General features: G+C 41.0%; 3 protein-coding genes across 3 annotated transcripts; 1 reads left to right on the top strand and 2 right to left on the bottom strand.

Annotated features, from left to right (window-relative positions):
• Window positions 1-49: 49 nt before the first annotated feature.
• On the bottom strand, window positions 50-12,472 carry prpf8 (pre-mRNA processing factor 8). Its single transcript, XM_079575328.1, has 43 exons — window positions 12,303-12,472; window positions 11,772-11,885; window positions 11,488-11,656; window positions 11,239-11,403; window positions 10,913-11,131; window positions 10,624-10,836; window positions 10,414-10,539; window positions 10,237-10,342; window positions 9,910-10,100; window positions 9,560-9,679; window positions 9,295-9,484; window positions 9,097-9,216; window positions 8,786-8,920; window positions 8,583-8,712; window positions 8,306-8,502; window positions 8,006-8,212; window positions 7,732-7,895; window positions 7,528-7,654; window positions 7,142-7,334; window positions 6,883-7,070; window positions 6,577-6,815; window positions 6,360-6,506; window positions 6,069-6,279; window positions 5,858-5,974; window positions 5,531-5,778; window positions 5,277-5,456; window positions 5,066-5,201; window positions 4,354-4,523; window positions 4,150-4,279; window positions 3,928-4,074; window positions 3,676-3,836; window positions 3,408-3,599; window positions 3,007-3,244; window positions 2,786-2,914; window positions 2,567-2,680; window positions 2,326-2,499; window positions 1,959-2,152; window positions 1,645-1,884; window positions 1,414-1,555; window positions 1,183-1,323; window positions 970-1,109; window positions 614-816; window positions 50-521 (listed from the first exon to the last, which is right to left on the bottom strand). Exons 2-43 carry the CDS (start codon window positions 11,878-11,880, stop codon window positions 367-369), a joined length of 7,017 nt encoding a protein of 2,338 aa, XP_079431454.1. The 5' UTR covers window positions 11,881-11,885; window positions 12,303-12,472; the 3' UTR covers window positions 50-366.
• A 163-nt stretch (window positions 12,473-12,635) lies between these two features.
• Window positions 12,636-15,642, top strand: LOC306976693 (arsenite methyltransferase). Its single transcript, XM_079574726.1, has 10 exons — window positions 12,636-12,918; window positions 13,159-13,289; window positions 13,374-13,524; window positions 13,591-13,727; window positions 13,794-13,863; window positions 13,964-14,045; window positions 14,117-14,248; window positions 14,331-14,473; window positions 14,609-14,728; window positions 14,894-15,642. Exons 1-10 carry the CDS (start codon window positions 12,883-12,885, stop codon window positions 14,969-14,971), a joined length of 1,080 nt encoding a protein of 359 aa, XP_079430852.1. The 5' UTR covers window positions 12,636-12,882; the 3' UTR covers window positions 14,972-15,642.
• A 51-nt stretch (window positions 15,643-15,693) lies between these two features.
• Window positions 15,694-20,236, bottom strand: aifm4 (apoptosis inducing factor mitochondria associated 4). The gene is made up of 19 exons (XM_079574411.1): window positions 20,028-20,236; window positions 19,559-19,649; window positions 19,326-19,435; window positions 19,148-19,257; window positions 18,947-18,991; window positions 18,795-18,876; window positions 18,003-18,115; window positions 17,823-17,909; window positions 17,653-17,744; window positions 17,448-17,578; window positions 17,193-17,308; window positions 17,041-17,112; window positions 16,893-16,956; window positions 16,743-16,819; window positions 16,497-16,614; window positions 16,281-16,379; window positions 16,126-16,201; window positions 15,950-16,054; window positions 15,694-15,831 (listed from the first exon to the last, which is right to left on the bottom strand). The coding sequence occupies exons 2-19, from the start codon at window positions 19,645-19,647 to the stop codon at window positions 15,801-15,803; spliced, it is 1,617 nt and encodes a 538-aa protein (XP_079430537.1). The 5' UTR covers window positions 19,648-19,649; window positions 20,028-20,236; the 3' UTR covers window positions 15,694-15,800.
• Window positions 20,237-20,683: the final 447 nt, after the last annotated feature.

Below are 20,683 nucleotides of genomic sequence, written 5' to 3' on the forward strand. Positions count from 1 at the left end.
ATAGCGAAAGTAAAAAGTAGATCTTTATTTAAACCCAAGTTACAATGCAAGAGAGCAGTAACTTACAACAAAGTAACTGCTGCTGACATGAAAACACGTTTCAATTTCATTTTCAGGCTTAAATCCTTTTGATAAGTTGTGTACGGAAAACTACACAGAATTTCCCTAACGTTTACCAAACAAATACCAATTTTGCACTTTAAAATGCAACACGCATACAAAAAAACGGGAATGAAACAGTTAAATGAAACATTTCTAAAAGGTCTCAAAGCCTTCACTTTAAAATGTCCAGACAGTTACACAGCGTTTAACCATGACTCATGATTAAGTTAAGTACAATGTTGAATCTCTGGTGTCAGACGGCCTTCAGGCATACATGTCCTCTCGGTCTGCGTTATAGATCTCACCCTCCTGCAGAGAGGCAAAGTTTAGGAAGTGTGAGGGTCTGTGGACTTCATGGTAGAACTCTTTGGGGTTGGCCAGTTGCAGATCATATTTCATGTTGGGGTCGTGGCGCACACCTACAGAGGAAATGAACAAAAACATAAATACTTGGCTTTTGAGCAGATTTGAAATGACGGGAATATATGAAGATGGTAAAATTTGTACAAACCCATGAAGTTGTAGTTCCAGGACACTTGACCCGGCACCATGAAGAAGCCCAGGAAGCGGTCAGACAGCAGCATCTGCACCCTCTCGTAGTGGGACGGGAGGTAGCCTTTAGGATTGTTACCCTTGTCCGTGTTCTGACGACCCCATTCGTAGCCGCTTGGTGTCAGTTTGTAGGCCGTCAGCGTGCAAGACCCAGGCGTAAAGCTGTAATCACAAGTCAGTGGTTAAAAAATTCAGAAAGCGTGTCGATGTCGGCATCCTCGATTTTTAACATGTTGACAAGGTAATGAAAATGCCAACAGTCTGACACTTAACTTTTTAATGAAGCTTGAGCATTGTCAATATGCACAAACCAACCTGCAGGTGATGATGATGGTCTTCTCTCCATCCCATGAAGGGTTGTCGGCCATGACTTTAGCATGAGTTGTGACGTCCTGAGGAGACAGCTGAGGAGACTCATTTGGCTGTGTGTGGATCCAACCAAGGGGCTCCATTTCCTGATGGACAAAAAAGGGTCAGTTTCCCCCTTTTATATTTTACAGTATTGTATTAAAAAAAAAGCGGTTTTACTTTTAGGTATTCATGCCCTGGCAGCTGGTTGGGCAGATGAACGGTCTGATGTGTTCCCCACTGCGGCACCATAACAATACAGCGGATCTCTTTGACTTGAGGGTTGTCTGGTGGACTCGTGCCGTACAAGTAACCTGCAATCTGCAAGCCGAAACGCCCATTTAGTTATAAAACATCGAGTTGTGTGGTGAATGTTGAATAACCCGTAAAGGCACTGAGAAATGTACACACCTGAGCTCGCAGATCAGAAATGCAGATAAACTTTTTGAGGACGTTTTTGGGCAGGATGTAGGTGTATCCGGTCTCTTTGATGTCATCCGATGAGACATAGATATGGTTTGTCCGCAGGTGGAGGTTTGCAGCAGATATAGCCCTGAAACAAAGACATTTGTTTAGACATGTAGACAGACAAGAGAAACACTCATATGTGCACTGAATGTTTAGGTACAATAACAAACATACCGGACTCTCCACTCAGTTTTGGATGAGAAAGTCTGTGTCTCATAGTTGGAGGTGGTTGATGTGATGATCTCGTCACCATGCTTGTTCACTGTGCGGGTCTGTGTGGCTGTGAGCTGCGACTGCTCCTTGGTCTGTTTCTCAATCTCTGCAATTTGCTGTCGCTGCTGTGAAGGCGCGGAGATCTCCATACCCAGGATAATGTCCCGAATTTCCGACTGTGTGAGCGAAGCCACATTCACACTGGACAAAGGAACAAAGGTATAAGGTCCTTCCATATTCATTTACATAGAATTGATCAATGCATTTAATCTTACTTGTTCTTTTTGCCATAGTCGGCCAAAATGAGATCCTTAAGTTGAACTTCCACTTTGATCCATTCCTCATCAGACAGAGTAGGCCAGATGTGATGGGGCTCAGTGATGGTGGTTTTGTCAGGCTTGAGAATAACCTTGGCACGGTCATTGTTGACATGAAGTGCTCGGAGGATGAGGATAAGCCTGGAGAAAGCCTAGCAGTAAAGAAAGACCTTTCATTTTTGGGGGTAAAATGACACTGATAATTTTTTTTTTTAAAGTTGGATAGAAATGTGATGCTGATAAAACAGCCATGATTTTGTTACATCTAGACAAGTGTAACTCCTTAATGTAGCCGGAAGTGTGGCTAAAAAAAAGTAAACCTTACTGTGTATGATGAAATAGTCTTCAGCCAGTCATCGTAGAGATTGAAGAGCACCATCTGAGGTTCTGTGGCTTTTAGGATCAAGTCTCCAAACTTCTCAACCTTAAGACAAGCTTGGAAAGGAAGTTGCAGCTCAGAGCCTTTGATCACAATGTTGGGGAAGTCCAACAAGTGAACCTGTAAAGCAAACAAATGTCGTTACACTCACAAGTGTCTATTATTAGTGTTTAATAAATGGTCTCACCTCGAGAGGGTCCAGCATGCCTTTCCTTGTTACAATGATCTGTTTAGGCTGCTCCTCAACAGGAAGGGAACGAATCAGGGCAGCTACTTCTTCAGCTGTTTTCCATTTGGCAAGCTAAAAATGGGAATGTTGGCATAGTTAAGGCAAAATAATGTATAAACATAACCCTTCCAGCTGGAAAATAAATGTATACATTTTTAGTATATAATGTAAAAGCACCTGTCCCAAACGTTTCTGGCCAGCCCACACAGAAGTGTGAATGATCTTGAGGAACAGTTGTCCAGTTCGGGGATTAAAGATGAAGATAGCCCCATTGATTGGCTTTGTTGTCAAGTTGCCTTCAAAGGTCTACAGGGAGAAAGAACATACAGGGAATTTAATTCACATGGAAATTAGACTCACAAAACATATATTGTGTACAATACTGTATTTCACATCACCTTGTGGATGGTGACACGATACACATTGGTGTCATCTACAAACCAGATGATCTGGTTGGAGAAGAGTTCACCATAGTTCTGAGAGGACAGGTAAGGCTCAGTGGGCTCGGAGGAGTACAGCTGCAGACCTTTGCGGATCCGCTCTCTCAGCACATACAGAGCAGGGTTGGCCTTCATGATCTTCGCCATGGCTTGCTGGATAAGAGGTTTGCTTCCAGGGAACCAATTACCATAAGCACTAGATTTGCAAAGACAAAAATCAGATACACATAATGCAGAGTCTGTAACATCTTTTGCCGTTTATAGAGATAACCACAACAGTTTTACTTTTGATATTTAACATTACATTTATAAATGCAGTCAGGTTTTTTATTGCTATTGATAGTTATTAGAAAACCAACCTGTGGAGATTGTACGCCAGGTCGATGGCTATGAGCACTCCAGTGGGGGACGGGTAGATACTCATGTTGTCTGTGGTGTAGTCCAGAAACTTGGCCCTGGCGTAGCGCTCAATGTCATGTGAATCATAGTCACCCCAACGCAGCTGAATGTCAATCCAGTACTTTTGGGTCGTGGTGCTGTCCATGACATCCCTGAAAAACAAGATTCACACAATTTGTAAAACATATTTGGTTTGTCTGCATTTGTGGTTTAAATGAACAATCATACTTTGAGTCAGCCAGCAGAGAAGGCCGTGACACATTCCACTTGTAAGATGCGAAGAGGAGGATGTCTGCACAAGATGAATTCATCTTGTATGATTTCCTGGGATGGATAGTCTCCTTCTGCACAGTCTCAATCTCAAGAGCATCAAGCTCCTGGTCAAATACCTAATGATGGGAAGAAATTTGGATAACAGCATTACTAACAAACTACAGAATAATTTTACAAATATACAAGCGCACTAAGATTTACACATACCTGACAGAGATCCATAACAATGCTCTCATGAATTTTCTGCCACAAGTGAGCTCTGAAAATCTGAATGAGGGAGATCTTCAGTGTTGGGATCTTGCCATGCATGAAAATCCCTGTCAGGTCAAGCTGCACCTGGAAACCCACGTACACCTAAAAGACACATACTTGTTAATTTCATTTTATTTTATCATTTTAATTGAAGAATAAAATAGAAAATGCGCTTACATTGGCTCTGTTAATGGTGGGCGACCACCAAAGAGTGAATCGACGATTGGGGATTTGATTGAGACCAGACCTCTGGGCATTAGTAAGCTTCTTCCATTTCATCGACTCTTCAAAACCACTGGCCTTCTCCCTGACAGACAGCAATATTCAATCATTAGGCTTAGTTGTTTTTAAACTTAGACTTGTGTGGTAAAGTAATCTCACCAGAAGAGACCTTCCCAAGTGGGGAAGTAAGTGCCTTTGAACAGTGTGTGTTCCAGGATGCCTTCAACTCCCCCTAGAGCCTGAATCATGTCTGTGCGGTAGTTGTTGAGATTCCACAGTTTTCCATCGTGTCTCTGATGAGTCCACCAGAAAGGATTCTGCTTCAGCACCTATGCAATCAAAATAATATCTTATGATTATGATACAGTTTGACCAGTTAACTTAATTAATTTGCCATTTGTTCCACAGGGTTATGATTACAAGTTGTGGGTAGGGTTTGGAGGAGAGGACTTGATCAATAGGCTGCGTTCACGTGACATCACTAAATTCTAAAGAGCCTTAAAATTGAGGTGGCTACAAATTCCATGGTGGTAACTATGGTAACCTGTTTTTTGGCTTTGTTTTTCATGGTTATTGTCCCAGTATTGAAGGGGATATTGGCCAAAAAACGTCACAATATTCAATGTCTTCTCTGTCAGCAAAAAGGTGCCGAAAAGTGGTGGCAAAATTCTAAATCATGTTTGCCAATAGAAGAACTTTCAGCCATAAGATGAATGTGGCAGTTTTAGGGACTTGATCATTCCTCAATAATGATCAGGAACAAAAGTTTCCCCTGACAGAGTTGTATTGTACCCCGTCTGAGATGATATCAAATTCTAGAACGTGAATGCAACCAATTGTTAAATAAACAAACGTTGGCTAAAACTCAAACCTGGTATTGTTTGAAATCTGTTCTGACTCTCCAGCCTTTGTCATAAGCCAGCGTATGTCTGTCCTTCTGGAACAGTGTGTTAATACGCGGGATACCTCTGTCCCAAGAGTCCTCCAGGTCTTCAAGTGTAAGTCGGCTGCAACACACGGAATACTCAATTATAAAAGGAGTACTTTTTTTTTTACATGTATTCTTACAACTAAAATCATACCGATTCTGTGCAATAGCCTCCTGTCTCTTTAGAGCGTACTCAGCCCAGACTCTCTGGGAGTCAATGAACTCGCTCTCCCACGGCTGAATGTAACGATACAAATTGGGAATAAGCTGGTCTTCTTCATGGCTCATTCCCGACCTGAAATGGGTGATGCCAACATCTGTCTGCTTGGACCACCTGGGAGAAAAAACAACATTTGTACAATGCAAAAAAATATATGCACATTAAGTGAAATAACTATTTAAACTTACCGTAGATCGGACTGTGGGATGAGGACATGGCCCATTGACAACATGCCCAGCCCACCCAGTTCTTTAGGAGTGTAAAAGACAACTGGGGGGAAACGACTTGGCATTTTGGAGTTCAGGCCAATCTTGATACGAGTCTGAATCTTGTTTTCACACTTGACCAGTAAATCCAACAGCTCCTGTGTGTTTACAACGGCTTCACGGAAATATGTCATTAGGCCGATCAGAGCCGTGTTCCATTTGTTGACAATCTGTCACCACAATAATAAAATGAATACAAGTACATAAAACATTTAAATCTCATGTCATTGTGCAGTTTTTTGTTAAAACCTTGGTGAATGTTGTGGAGCCAGATGCCATCAAAATCTGACGAACTCGGTTGTGGAAACGCTGCATGGACTCATCATCCACTCTCAGGAAACATTGTGCTGTTCTCTCTTTTGTCACCTGGGAAAAAATGATTTAGATGCTGCAGTAATGCCGACATGTGGACATTTTATCATAACTGTTAATATGCCATTGACAGCAGCCAGCGCCTCACTTCATTCTGAAGGTTCCAGACACCGTCCTTGTGGGTAAATTCCTCATAGCTTGTGCGACACTTTGGTAAAATGCGACACTCAAAGCCACACATGTTGAAAAGCAGATTAGGGTTGTCCTTGCTGTAGACTGACACAAAGCTGTTCTCCCACTGGATAGTAGTCACTGACCGGGGAAGACGATTCTTGATATCCCAGAAGACTGCACGTCCCCTAAACGTTCAAAAAATATACTTTTAAAAAAGAAAGCTCTTTTAAAATCAATGTTCATATAAACACAATCAGGCTCTCACAGGTTGACGTCATGCTTCATCAGCCGCATACGAGCATCTCGGGGCCAACATTTCTTGTTGTTGTAACCAACAATGTTCTCATTATTGGGGTCTGGGTGCTCCGTCAGGTATCTCTGAATGAGGTCTCTGGCCTCATCAGCTGTAAACCTATTACAAGAACGAAGCATTATAAAAACTGTAGCCATCAGGCGACAGAAATCATTAAGGCACAACCAACCTGAAGAAGATGTGGATGCGGTCAATGTACCGACAGTACAGTCTGATTGGGTGGGCACTTTCAGAGACTGTGTCTTGAAAACTTAAAAAGTCATTGGGCATTTGAGGAGGCCCAGCCATTTCACTGGCACGATGTAAACCCAAGACAAGCAGATCCATGACCAAACCATAGTATTGGACAATGAACGAGGCAAACTGAAGCCCTCGGATTATGCCATAAGAATTGGTATGGTTCATGTCCTAAAGACAAATAGAGGCCTTAGTACAAAAATAATGTTAAATGCACCATGTTGAAAACTTGCAGTACCTTGTAGTTGATGACCACGTTGTTCTTGGCCGTCATGTAGTCAGCAATGTTGTGGTCTACGATAAGACGCAACAGTCTGTTGAGCAACGTCAGGTCAATCTTCTCGTACATTTTCTCATAGCGAGACTCAAGCATTACATTGCATTCTCCCTCAGCGGTCTCCCAAACATCCTGCAAGTTGTTAATGCCTAAAAACAAGATAATTACATTATTAATTACATTTGTACTCAGTTTAAAAATTATCTTTATTAGCACTAACCTTGGCACCACTTGTACACCAGCAATGGCGGAGGCTCAGTGTCAGCTGGTTTGATCCATGGAGGGAAGAGGCGTCTCTTGTCTGCCTCATACCACAGATACTGGTCCAGGTAGGCATCAGTGATCTTTTCCAGGGGCTCGACGTCATAGACGGGCACAAGGTGACTGTACAGGTCCATGAATTCGATGCCCACCTGAAAAAAGAGACATGGTGGATAAGTTGTTGAATTAAATAAATGTAGGGAAAGACACCATTGTAAAAGTGTCCTTCCCTACAGAATAAAAGCAACATTATCTTAATATGTGCATTACCAGACTTTAGTGCATCTACACAATTTATATTCTGATATATTTTAATGTTTTCTATTTAGCCTAATTGGTCAGTACCTCTTTAAAGGCTCTCTGTGTGAGCAGGTGACGCTTGATCCTTGACAGCGCCTCGTGTGGGTTGTCATAAGCCTGCTCAATCAAACCCAGCTCCTCCCTCTGACTCTGGTTTAGACGAGACTTTACACTGTAAGACAGAAAATCTGTTGCTTTAAACCCAAATATCGCCACGTTACAATGCTACACTATTTTAAATGTGTCCACCTGTATGCTTCCTTGAGTCTCTCCAGAGCCAGGATAAGAAGTTTTGTGTCGTGTTTGTAGGACAGTGGAGGGAAGGGGATCGGTGAGAATCGTCTGCTTTCAAGCCAGTGGACAGTGGTGGTGTAGATGGCCACAGCTTCTTCTGCCGTGATGTAGGGGCCATCCTGAAATTAGAAGCAACAATGTTGTTAAAAGGTTGCAATGGTTAGGATACAAACAAAGCTATTCATTTGGTCTAGGAAAAACATAATTCCAAATTAAATGTTAGAATTACCTTCAGGTAGTTGTGCTGTCTTTCCTGCTCAGCTTTGAGGTATAGACGCGTCAGTCGACCAAGATTCTTCTTGCACACAGTTTTGTCCACAGTAGCTCCTCTGCGAATGCGCTCACGGTTGTAGTGGGCTGTGTTGGTCCACCAGTCAGCTTTGGCTTTCACGTATCTCAGGATCATGTTCTCAATCGGAGTCGGCAGGCCTGGCACCTGAGGAGCACCAAAAGTTTCATAATTTTTTAATCAAAGACCATATAATTATTACGCCATAATGAAACGACAGGATCATGAAAAAGCACTAACCTTCCAGGGGATGTTGGCTTTCCAGCATCTCCAGGACTCGCTGAGATGCTGAAGAATGGTTCTGGCTTTGTTCTGTTTGATGCCTTCTGGCATCATGTCCAAGATGTCGTGCATGACAGCAGCACGCAGCTCCAGGTCGAAGTGAGACTCCACACGCTGCTTTGTAACAGTCTTAGCCACACCCTTAGAATGACGACCTACAAGGGCAAAGACGGTGATTTACACACTTATTTACAATAATGACACCATAGCAAATCAACAGAAGGCCATTGCTGACCTTCAAACTGTCTGGCTAGGAGATTTCCAAGCCATCTTTCCAACAATGGTGTGATTCCTCGCATGAAGAAAAGCCACACCCTCCAGCCTGGAGCCCAGAATCCACAACCTGGACCTTTTCCTACTGGTCCCTGAATTGTAAAGTGAAATTATGAGGTTTTGTGGCCTGTAAACAAGTTTATTGTAACAAGGTTTTTTACTTACTGTGTTGAACCGGTAGTAGATGAGATGCTTTAGATCCTTGCACATGCGGATTTGTCTCATCAGTTTGTACTTGTAACGGTACATGCCAGTCAGTTGGCCCACATGAGCAAAGATGTACTGGAGGCCATCAGACAACTGCAACATATATAGTCTATATTTAGGTAGGTGAGGAAAGTGGCATCTAGTCATATGCAATATGAGAAAGTTAGGATTTAAAAGTAATATACTAGCGGCACAAAATGTTTCGATCACTTATACGGGTAACATTTGTAACGTCAACATATCAGTTTATTTGTTGGAAAAAAGCATACTTGGAAAGCATCAACGTTGCCCAGGCGGTACTGCACATGACTGTCCACCACCAATTTGCTTAGACGCAAGACCTCTCTGCAAAGATGGAAGGCATTGCCAAATCTGGACTTCTTACGCTCCTGTGGGGTAAAAGGTGGTCAGTTGGAGACATTACACCAGTGGATTGACTTCCAAAAAAGCCCAACAAAAGATCAAACCTTTGTGGTGAGCGTCTTCACAGGTTTCAGGTTGAAGTTGTAGTCAAGATGCAGATAGTTCAGGTTTTTACGGTGGATCAGCAGATTCAGCATGTTGTAGCCTTGTCTGCACACCTGTAGCCCAACCTCCACCCAATCCAGTTTGGTCGACTGGAAGAACTTGGTGGCCTTAAATGACCGGAACAGGTACCTTAACAGCAATGGGGGAAAGCCGTTTTAATGCACAATGAATTTGAACATGTGTGGTTGAAAAGGAGATGCTTACCTCTTTTTTTGGGCTTTTGGAGGTCTGTGCTTCAGAGCATTGAGAACATAGTACTTGAGGAGTTTCTGGTAGGACACGCGCACTTTCACCGGTTGTCCAGCAGGGCAGTGCTCACGGTACCTGAAAATAATTACAAGAACATGTTTTTATTTGTTCAAGAAACTCAAGTACCCGACAGAAACCTATGCTGACATGGGAAGAACACGCAGACTTTACACAGAAAGATCACATCAGGCCCAGGATTGAACCTGGAACCTTCTTGCAGTGATGCAAAGATGCTAATCACCATGGCACACGATTCCACAAAATGGTACATAATATATTGGTTTGTTAAATTCATGAGTTCTCACCAGTTTTTGATCAAGGGGATGTCAATGGCGCGTCTGGTGCGGCCAGATCTTAGATTGAAGGGTCTTGGTCCCCAAAGCAAGGCAATGCCATTTGCTGTGTTGTCTGTGTACAGAGGCGTTTCTTTGAGGAAAGGATCAACATACTCTGGAAGTTCAAACTCTTCGTCATCATCTGGTAGTGGTTCTTGCACCTAAACACACACAAAAACTCATGACTAAAAGTCTCATATAAAAATATAAGAATTGGAAAAAATATATATAAAAGCCTTTGTTTGGATCTTTCTATAGCAACGTCAAGCATTTAAGAATCATTTACACTGAACTTGCCTTGATCGAATGTCTGTGAGAAATCGGATTAATCAATGGATCAAAGTAGAAAGCCGGAAGATCAGGATCCTCTGTCTTGATAAACACCACATTGGGTGTATGATACCTACAAAAACAAAGCCACTTAGAGACGCATGTTTATGCACTGTGTACATATGGTTGAGACATTCTACTAACCAAGTGAGGTGGACATGGTGTGGCAGGTTATTGTACAAGTAGGGAAAGGCAATTTTGTATTCTGTCCTGATTGGCTGACGGATGATGATCTTGTTGATGTCATTAAATTCATTCCAGTCTTCATCTCTGAAAGGAAAACACAGATTGGGTTACACAAATTTCGAGCAGATACACACAATGAAATAGTTCCAACTAAATCAAAGGCCTTACTGGAGATTTATGTCTCGAACCAAGGGCTCAAACTTGGGTCCTCCAGGGATAGCCATGTTTAAGGCCTTAGAAGTGAAAAAGGCCTTCAGATCGAAGAGATAGAAGTAATTGAGGTCCACAAGGTCTGTCAGAAGCTGATTAGCCAAACGGTACAAAGTGGACATCATCGGAAGGGTGAACTGCCAGCGACGGTATGTTGTTCCATTCACAAACCTGAGAAGCACAAGAATATATTGCCAACCAGACACAAAACAACAGAAAAAGCTTACACATGGATAAAAACACTCACTTCTGAGTGTCTTTGAGAGGCTGGTGCTCATAGAACCATTCCACAACGGAAGAATCTTCTTCAGTGTCCAGCTCCATCTGAATGGCCTCCAGTGGCTCCACATCCAGGATGTTGTCGGCATAGTCCAGCGGAGGCTCCTCATCATCAAAAGGTGGAAAGCGCATTCTTTTGAAGTGTCTCCTGTCGCGCTTTTCACGACGCATCATAATCCACATTGTGCTGGAAAGACAGAAAATATGTTTCACTCAGTTGTTGTATACAAGTCACAGTGAATAGGAAAATAGGAAAACTACAGGCAAAGTATGTACAATAGAGGAGAACCTTACCCCCATTGAGCTATGTAGACCGGTTCAATAACCCAAGGAATTTCATTGACAAAAGAGATGGCTCCAGTAATGTGGTACAGGACTGGCACATCTCTGATTTGTTCCCAAGGCATTGGCATGTTTTCCAGTAACTTCAGTACCGCATGGGGCATGTATTTGAGTGCTCTGTTAACAGTGAATTGTTACAGGTTGTTAGATTGAGAACACCAATATTTTTTGACATTTTCAATACATTAATTAATTTTTTACCCAAGATACACTCTCTTGTCGTGACGAAACTTTCGATTTGTCATGTCTCCGTGGTCTCTGATGATCTTGCGCACATGTTCAGGCGGCATGTCTTCCTTCTGAGCATCAACAAAGCCAAACTTTCTTTTTTCTGCATAACGTTTTGCCTGCAACTGCTGCCATTTTCGTGCTGAGTAAACAAAAAATCAGAATGAGTGTTATTGCCATTGTTAGTGAACAGGTTAACAAACATGTACATCAACGACCATTTCCCCTCAAAACGTGTTAATACTACAGGAACGTACCTTTTTCTTGGAGTTTTTCTTCGGTCATATACTCCGGTACAGGGGCAGGAGGGGGGACACCTGGAGGCATCCCCGGAGGTAAACCTCGAAAGGGGTAGGCAGCGGCCATGGCGCCTACATGAAGCAAGTTGATAGATTTATTGAACTTTCATTCCAATCTAGTGCTCAATCACGTTCAGACATATGAAAACAAACAACAAACCCCACGAAACGCGACAACAACATTAAACGACATAGCTACTGCTTTTTCTCTAGCAAACAAGTGTACTAGTAGATGTACGCAGCTAATCTAATGTTATCCTCAAATAACTACATTGCAGATGTTTCCAAACCAGGTAATTTACAACATCGCGTTCGTGTGTGTACGTATACGTCAAAACACATTTTTAGATTGAGGATGAGACTGTGGCTTTAAATCAAAGGTATGACAAATGTTGTATATACGGCCATGTTAGCTAAATGAATGCTACTGTTAGCATGCAGCTAGTAGCTAGCAACTCAAAACAGGCTACAAATGCAGAATTTACCGACCTGCTGAATCTCGCCTTTCTCGCACAAAAAGAAAAGTTCTTCAATTCGGCAGGTCCAATTACATTTCGCCAAATAAGTTTGGATATCGTCAGATTCACCAATGTGTTGTTTCTATGAGAAGTTCTCCACGCAAGACAAACGACTGCGACCACACGGTGTTGGCGCAAGAACTTTAGGGCTATTCACCAACGACATGCGCTACAAGGACCACGGTGAGACTGCGGGAGGTACGTAGTATGCGTACATGTTCTGCGCAAACGTCGGAAAAGTCGTTTTATGAGATACCCGGATGATGATCATGTCTTTCCGGCTCAGTGCTGCCCCCATAGGCTAACATAATTATTTATTGTATAAAGCACTGTCATAGATTGTATTATTTACTGTGACATGCAATTGCGTTTCTGGCTAAATGCCAAACAATAGTTGAAGATCAAATATTAGCTATAGTGGACCGGAAGAATCTCACTGGTGGTGCAACAGTGTGGAGTTGGATCACCGGACACTACAGACTTCGGACACGGGTGCAGATCTTCTGACGTTCGCTAACTTTTTGCAAGTTTTGCTTGAGAATAATTAAACAATGGCAAATGTTGGAGATGTTCACGATAATGTCAAGGTGCGTTTCTGTTAATTTGTATGGGAGGCTGTCTTTTGCTGGAGTGAAGATTGCATAAAATAACTACTTTTTTTTATTCAGTAGCCTATGTCTACTTTGACATGGACACTGCCTTGCTAACATTGTGAAATCCTTAAAGAATGTCCTAATATCCTAATTCAGGCCATCTCTCAATAAAATGTATGGTGTGGAATATAGTCAATATGGATAGGTTATTGATGCAGTTTATTTGTAATGCAGAAATACTATGGCAGTCGACTGGGATCATCTGGTGATTTGCAAACCAGTGCAGTCTCCTCCTGCAGTTTGACCTCAATGCCACAAATTGTCAGAGAGGCTCTGAGTCTTGTTCATCCAGAGGTGATCAAAAAGTATGTTGCAGTCTTATGTTGGGCTTATGTTTACCATTGTCTTGATTAGCTGTTCGTGTAAACTAAATTATTTTATCACTTCAGATTCTTTGGCTGTGGACTTCCATTCCCAGCAAAGCTTGAGGAATGCAGAGTCTTGGACCTTGGCAGCGGTTCTGGGAGAGATTGTTTCGCCTTCAGTAAACTTGTCGGGCCAAATGGGCACGTCACAGGGATTGACATGACTGAGGAGATGGTAGGTGCAGACCAAAATACAAAACACAAAGATAAAAGCACATCCAACCATTTTTTTCTGTTTTAGATTACTTTGTCTCAGCAGTACATACAGTACCACCAGGAGAAGTTTGGGTACATCAAGCCCAATGTCACCTTTGTTCAGGGCTACATGGAAAAACTCTGTGAAGCTGGTTTACAGAAGGATTCGTTTGATGTTATTCTGTAAGATCAAGTAATATTACACAATCCTCTTTGAAGTGAGATTTTGTACATGTTTTTTGTGTGCAGGTCAAACTGTGTCATTTGCCTTTGTCCTGATAAATTGTCTGTGCTAAAAGCAGCATACGATGTGTTGAAGGTGTGTTAAAATTCATTTATATCTGTAACTGTACATTGTATGTAGTTTTTGATTATACTTAATAAATAGTTTAGAAATACAATATATATATTTCTCACAGGAAGGTGGTGAGATGTACTTCAGTGACATGTATGCCAGCAAACCAGTTCCAGATCAAATGAAACAAGATGCAGTTCTGTGGGGTAAAATACATTACATTTTTATTATAACCGTACCATGAAGAACAGCTGATAAAATGTCGGTCTCTTTCAAGGTGAAGGAATGGCCGGTGCCCTCTATTGGCAAGACTTCATTTCATTGGCTGTTAGCGTGGGGTTCAGTACACCTCATTTAGTGTCTGCAAGCCAGATTATAGTGCACAATGATGAGCTGAAAGCCAAAGCAGGTTGAATATTTTGTATTAATTTATTGATTTTTACTGTCTAATGAAGATAAAATATAACTTTTACAATGTCCCATACTGGCAGGCGACATTCAGTATGCATCAACAACCTACAGGCTATTCAAGCTGCCCAACAAACCAGTCTGTGCTGAAGCTGAAGTGACTTACAAAGGAACTATACACGGCTTCCAAGAACAGCTGAACTTTGATTCATCACATAACTTTAAGGTAGCATTCAGAATTAAACATTAACTACATTGGAAAGATTGAGATAACAATGCTCTTACAATCAGCTTGTAATGCAATGTATTACGCAATTGACTCAATCTGAAATTAATCAACAATCTCTTAATCATTGTGCAGAAAGACATTCCAACCAAAGTGAATGGAGAGATGGCTTTGATCCTACAGAGTTCTCGCTTTTCCCCTGATTTCGAAATAAAGGTTCTGGATACAACAAACAGTACTTCCACGTCACAACAGGTAAATACTGAAATAAACAGTGGATGATTAAACTATTCTAATAGTCTTTTGTATTTTTACATTGTAATAAAGTGTGAACAATATTGTATTAAGTCCTCTTGGTAATCAGGCATACTTGCATTTGTATAAAGTGTCTAATTACTATTTTTCTTATGTTATTTGTAGTACTGTCATCTTAATCCCTTCCGCTTGGCCGACCAGCTGGGGTCTGCTGTGCTGCAATGCTCCAAAACAAGCAAATAAAGCTACAACACAAGCCAGTCTTAAATAATCAGTAAGTGAGATGATTTTGAAAGTCTGAATGATTCATGCTATGTCCAAACAATATCACATAGGTTTTGTCTATTGTAGTGTCTGATTTTTTGACAAATGTTTTCGCTCAATTTGTTAACCTTTTGCTAATTTTTGAAATATTTTGGTTTAGTCAAGAGCATAGATTATAACATCATTATAAAACAGAAATCAGTAATAACCATGTTGAAGAAACTAATATGGGAAACATTTCTGAATTTATATATTTTTATATCTTTGTTCCGTTAGTTGTGGAGCAAATACAAAACATTTACATTATCCTACTAATAAACACAATGTATTTTTGTATAATGTAACACAGAACGGTCAGCAACCAGTGTAATCATTGCAACAGTTTTTACAAAGTTTCAGGGTAGACAGGTGAAGAACCCACACATTCTGATGGAGATATGTGTCAGAGAGACAATGACAAACTGTACTGCACTATCTATACTTTCTCAGTATAATATCAGTAAAATTGTGTATTGATTGCGATGTTTTGATAGAAGCTTCCAAGAGTAAACAAAGAACAAACAGGAAAAGCAAATGCATAAACTGACAGTGTTTGGGCCTGTGATTAAATCATCTCAATCGTGTAACATTGATTAAAAAAACAGCAAAAACAATCAAATAAAGTCAAATCTATTTATTTTTGTAATCATTTTGGAAGTAGATAAATAAGGCCATTCTCATCTTAAGCGTGCAGACCTGAGTATAGTAACTGATTCTTTTATTTGGCAGTGAGCATCATCTGACTTCTTACCAGTGGGTTTGCAGTGGCTTACATCTGCAGCCAGCTTAGGTCATCGGCTCTAAATGAACGCAGATAAGTGAAGTCAGTAAAATGATCTTAATTGAAAATACACTGTGCAAAGACAGCGCATTATTTAACAGAATTGCTGTGATTTTTATTTCGTAAAAAAGGCTTACAATGCTTGGGTTTTCGTTATGCGTTGTCCTGTAGCCATCATTTCTGCCAGGCGCGAAACCGCTGGGTCAAACATTAAACTGGCCGCTGCTACAACCACGCTCTCCCTATAAAAAAAGGAAGTTGTAAATTCTGCACATAATTCTTTTATTTGTGTGACGTTGATTTGAGCCCTCACTTTATGTAAAAAGCCAAGAACTTCCTTTCCTCCACTGTGCCTTTGAAGATAATTTCTGTGTATCCTTCATTGTAACCTGTGATGAACAAAAGGCATGAAATGTCTTGTTTGTCTTCACTCAAAATAAAAATTAAAAATGTTATAAACAACATTACCTGTGTATCTTATGGATTTACCAAGTAACACTGTCCAGAAGAAAGGAACAGACTTGATCTCAGTTTGCTTGTTGAGCATATTGAGAGCAGCTACTCTTCCTATAAACAAACATGAAAAAGATACTAGTGTAAGAACCAACAACTACAATCTGGAGCAAATTTGGGAAAGAAATGCAAAGTGTAACGCTATGTATTATATGATGTGCAGCATCTTACCCTGAGAATGTGACATTTGCCAATGGCCAATGCTAACCATTTGGTCTCCTCTTATGGACAGGGGAAAGGAAGTGACATCCCCAGCACTGAACACACCGGGTACATTGGTCATCATTAACTGTGAAGAAAATATGTTTTTAAAGACAAAAGTCAAAGCACTATTTCAATTGTCAGATTAATAATAGTAAACATAAAAGTCATAACCAAAATCTATTTTAATGCATTCAATGCTTTTTGAATGCTTACCTTGTTAACAATGACAGCTTTCTTTGAGTCAATTTCAACCCCACTGTCTTGCAAAAAGTCTGAATTTGGAATCACACCTGGACATGGCACACATTTATGTTAAAAATCTTTGCTCACATCATTGACAAATAGAGACAAGCAACACATTACCTATTCCCAAAATCACCACATCTGCTTCCAGGACTCTGCCATCTTTCAGCACCACCTCTTTCACCTTCAAAAATATGAATAAATGGTTCTATGCTTCAGTGTCTTTCAATACAACACAACTAAAACATCAAGTAGAACTTGTTATTACCTTGCCATTGTGTCCTCTGATTTCCGAAACGCCACTCTTCATGTAGAACTTGACGCTTTGCTCTTCCATCATCTTTAAAGATACAGGCAACATTGAAATGTTTATTAATGTGAGAAAATACATACATACATACATTATGAATGTATTCTCACTTTTAAAGTCATTTGTCCAATTTCTGGGCCAAGAGAGCGTTCATAGGGATAGGCAGACGTGCCAACTACTGAAACACTTGCAGCTTTGTCCGATAAGTAGGATGCCGCCTCCATCCCTTGAAACAAAAAAGAAAAGTCACGCCATAAGTTGTTACATTTCTAAGTTACGTCCGCTTCCCACATTGCAATACAACATACAGTGACCTTTGATTTCTTTCGTTTTTAAAAAGAACCTAATAAGATATAAATCATCACCTATAAAAGAGGTCCCGACAACAACTGCCTTTTGACCCAAAGACAAAGTATGAATCTCCTTGGCATCCTCGTAGGTTTGCAGTAATTTCACTCCTTCCAAGTCCCATCCTGGACAGTTAAGTGGACGAGCTCTGTGGGGTAAAAAGAATGACCCATTGTGTTTTTCTTTGTACTTATCTGTGTGAAATAACAGTTAAGCTCTAACCTACAACCAGTTGAAATGAGAAGCTGGTCATAACGCTGCAAGCTTCCATCACTAAGCTTTACCACCTTGTCCGCTGTGTTTACTGATATCACCTGCAACATAGAAAGATGAGCCAAATTTATCTAGCTTCAGAAAAGTCACATGACAAATCCCCCAAAAACAAGACTTACCTCTTTCTGGGTCCACAATTCAATGCCAAACTCATGAAAAAAGTCATGAGACCTTAGGAGGATGTTACTGCTCTCTACATTCATAGCCTTTAATGAGGGCAAAAATAAAGGCATGTCAGCTGAATGCAAGTGTGAAGGAGAGAAATGAATAACGATAACATGTGTGAAGCTGTAGGTTACCTTACTCAATTTAGGTTTATCAAAAGGAGGCAACAGATCTTTTGTTATCATGATGATGCGACCCTTGTAGTCATTCTGACGCAGTGTTTCAGCGCAAACCAAGGAAGCGGGGCCTGCAAATAATATCACAAATTAACTTTGGATTAATTTTGGGTTATGTTTTATGACTCTGTGGTAGCCTCTGCTATCCACTATGCTGCCGTGTGCTGGATCCTGGGCAGCAGAGAAGAGACTGAACAAGCTGGTCAGGAGGGCCAGCTCCGTCCTGGAGGAGGTGAGGCACAGGAGATCGTGGACAACATCTCTCACCCACTGCACGGGACCATAGAGGAGACTATAGAGGAGACACCCAGAGCGCAAGAAGGAGCGCTACCGCAGATCTGCAGTCACTATTGCAACAACACATAATCAATAGGGTAAAACTAACCGGTCTCACGGCGGTCTGCAATAACCCCTGTACCAGAGCCACTTTATCAGGATTTAAGATACCTCTACTATTACTTGTTGATTGCACATTTTCCTGTCCATTTGCACCCCTGAGTGTTTCCTCCGGGTACTCTGGTTTCCCCTACCTCCAAAAACATAAAAACATGCTAGTCAGGTTGGTCCACAATGGCGACGTGCAGAGTCACAGCGGCTCTAGACTAACCCAACATCTGGTCCATGCAGTTTCGTTGTACAATTTTACAATGGCAAATATAGCACCTCCTTTTTGTAACAAGTGAATTTCTCCATTGTGAGATCAGTAAAGTTTTATCTTATATTAAACATATTAAACAAACAGTAACTTACCTCCGCCAATTAGGACAATGGTATGCTTGATATCTGTGGCCACGCTGCACATCTCCTTCACTCTCTTGGTTTGCGTCATTGTCTGACAAGCAATGTACATGTTATATTTTAGTGTTCACAATAATAATAATAATTTCAGATGTGTGGCTTACCTTTTTGTTGATGGTAACATAAACATGTCCATTCTTCACTGTGACCTGTCGAATGAAAGTATATATTAGCCACTGACAAGGAAATGGAATGATGTACGGGCATTTCATTGTTTCCCAATGTAAGTCGTAGTTATAGGGAAATGGATGTTGTCCCTGTATTTTGGTTTCATAGTTTCATCATATATTATACAGATTATGCACCTTGTAACATGGAAGAGAGTCAAGCCCCGGATAGTCCTCAATATCCCCAGTTCTGACATTGAAGCAAGCTCCATGAAACGGACATCGCACTCTGTCCCCTAATAGCACTCCTGAAAACACATTCAATTTTAGTGAAGTGCTTGGGAATTGGTGTAGAGTTACTGTAGAATGGAATTACCTTTAATTAAAGGAGCTCCATAATGGGAACATCTACTTCCAATGGCTGTGTATTGACCATGGGCGCGGACAATCAACACTTTGGCCTCACCCACATCCACAGCTTTCATCCTTGAGGCAGAAATAGAAAAGTTTACATACATATTGTGATATAATTAACAATTAACACATTGAATAGAATATTTAGGACTAATGTTTATTCATTCAATGTGTGTAGTGAGGAACGATACTTACTCTCCATCCTTTAGATCAGTCTCTTGACAGACCAGTTCTGTCAACTCCTCTGGGTTATCATCTGGTCCTCTTTCTTGGCGGGTTTCCATAACTACATGACACAGCAAATCTTGTTCAGTTAATCTAGATTTTATTATGAAAACAGGTTCAGGAAAAAAAGAAAAAAAAAAAGAAGCAAAGGCATTCAGACACTCCCATATTTGTATTGTGTCCTACCACTTCATTACCATTGTGTAAGCCAGACAGTTTAACTTAACTTTGCCATTGTGTCTAAGTTCATTTAACAAAGTTACAAATGTTATGAATTAACTCTTAAACCATTAATTTAGAGAATTTCCAGAGCTGAAATATTGTCTAATCAAATTATGTCTATCACCACTTGTTGGCATCAGATAATTGGCAAGTTCTTGCACCTTGTAAGTCTCACACAAATAAAATAGTTATTTCTTACAAGATGTATTCTTCTTACCAGTTCAGCTCTCTTCCAAAGACCAAACCCAAACTTGGATGCTGACTATGCGGATGCCAGTCCTCTGGGTGCTCGCTTTGCAGGACAGATACCAAGGACCGTTTCAGAACGAGTCTCTTTACCACCACAGTCGTGTGATCAGCGCCTGCTCCTACAGCAGACAGGATTGGGCACGGTGATTCCTCTCAACAATGGAGGTCATGTGTTGTAACCATAGACTGTTTTGAAACCATGTGGTAACGTAACATCCACCCCTGGACATGTAGAAAAAAAACACTGTTGGAGTAATTGAGCTCAAAGACACGAGGCTACGCGTAAAATTACAGGTTCCGCGCAGAAGACGGACTGAAAAAGAATGAGACAAATGTGCGACGTGATGCTTACGCCAGTTGAGGGCGCCGCAAATTAGGTTTTTCACAACATGACTAAAGCGAGCTCATGGTAGATCCGTGGGAGAGCGCCCATAGCATAAAAAAAAAAAAACTCTAGAGATGCCATGGCAACGGTTTCTGTGGCAAAGAGGGCGGCCATCTTGGGATCTAAGGAAACAATGGCTGTATCCGAATGTCCACACTATCCCCTAACCCCTCATTCACTACATAGGCCCGCACTATGTATTTGGCTCCTTCAGTGATTAATGTGGGTCTAAGACGATA

Source organism: Gobius niger (genome assembly GCF_951799975.1).
Source record: "Gobius niger genome assembly, chromosome: 1".
In the NCBI taxonomy this organism is placed as follows: domain Eukaryota; kingdom Metazoa; phylum Chordata; class Actinopteri; order Gobiiformes; family Gobiidae; genus Gobius; species Gobius niger.

Excerpts from the sequence above, each read along its gene's own strand:
- prpf8 (XM_079575328.1), bottom strand. The coding sequence starts at position 11,880 with ATGGCCGCTGCCTACCCCTTTCGAGGTTTACCTCCGGGGATGCCTCCA. Across the intron at positions 8,921-9,096 it reads GCAACGTTGATGCTTTCCAA|TTGTCTGATGGCCTCCAGTA; the intron begins GTATGCTTTTTT and ends TATATGTTGCAG. Across the intron at positions 2,153-2,325 it reads AGACTATTTCATCATACACA|GCTTTCTCCAGGCTTATCCT; the intron begins GTAAGGTTTACT and ends CTTTACTGCTAG.
- LOC306976693 (XM_079574726.1), top strand. The coding sequence starts at position 12,883 with ATGGCAAATGTTGGAGATGTTCACGATAATGTCAAG. Across the intron at positions 13,728-13,793 it reads GATTCGTTTGATGTTATTCT|GTCAAACTGTGTCATTTGCC; the intron begins GTAAGATCAAGT and ends TTTTGTGTGCAG. Across the intron at positions 14,046-14,116 it reads ACAAGATGCAGTTCTGTGGG|GTGAAGGAATGGCCGGTGCC; the intron begins GTAAAATACATT and ends GTCTCTTTCAAG.
- aifm4 (XM_079574411.1), bottom strand. The coding sequence starts at position 19,647 with ATGGAAACCCGCCAAGAAAGAGGACCAGATGATAACCCAGAGGAGTTG. Across the intron at positions 18,116-18,794 it reads CATTGTCCTAATTGGCGGAG|GCCCCGCTTCCTTGGTTTGC; the intron begins GTAAGTTACTGT and ends TATTATTTGCAG. Across the intron at positions 17,309-17,447 it reads TGTCGGGACCTCTTTTATAG|GGATGGAGGCGGCATCCTAC; the intron begins GTGATGATTTAT and ends TTTTGTTTCAAG.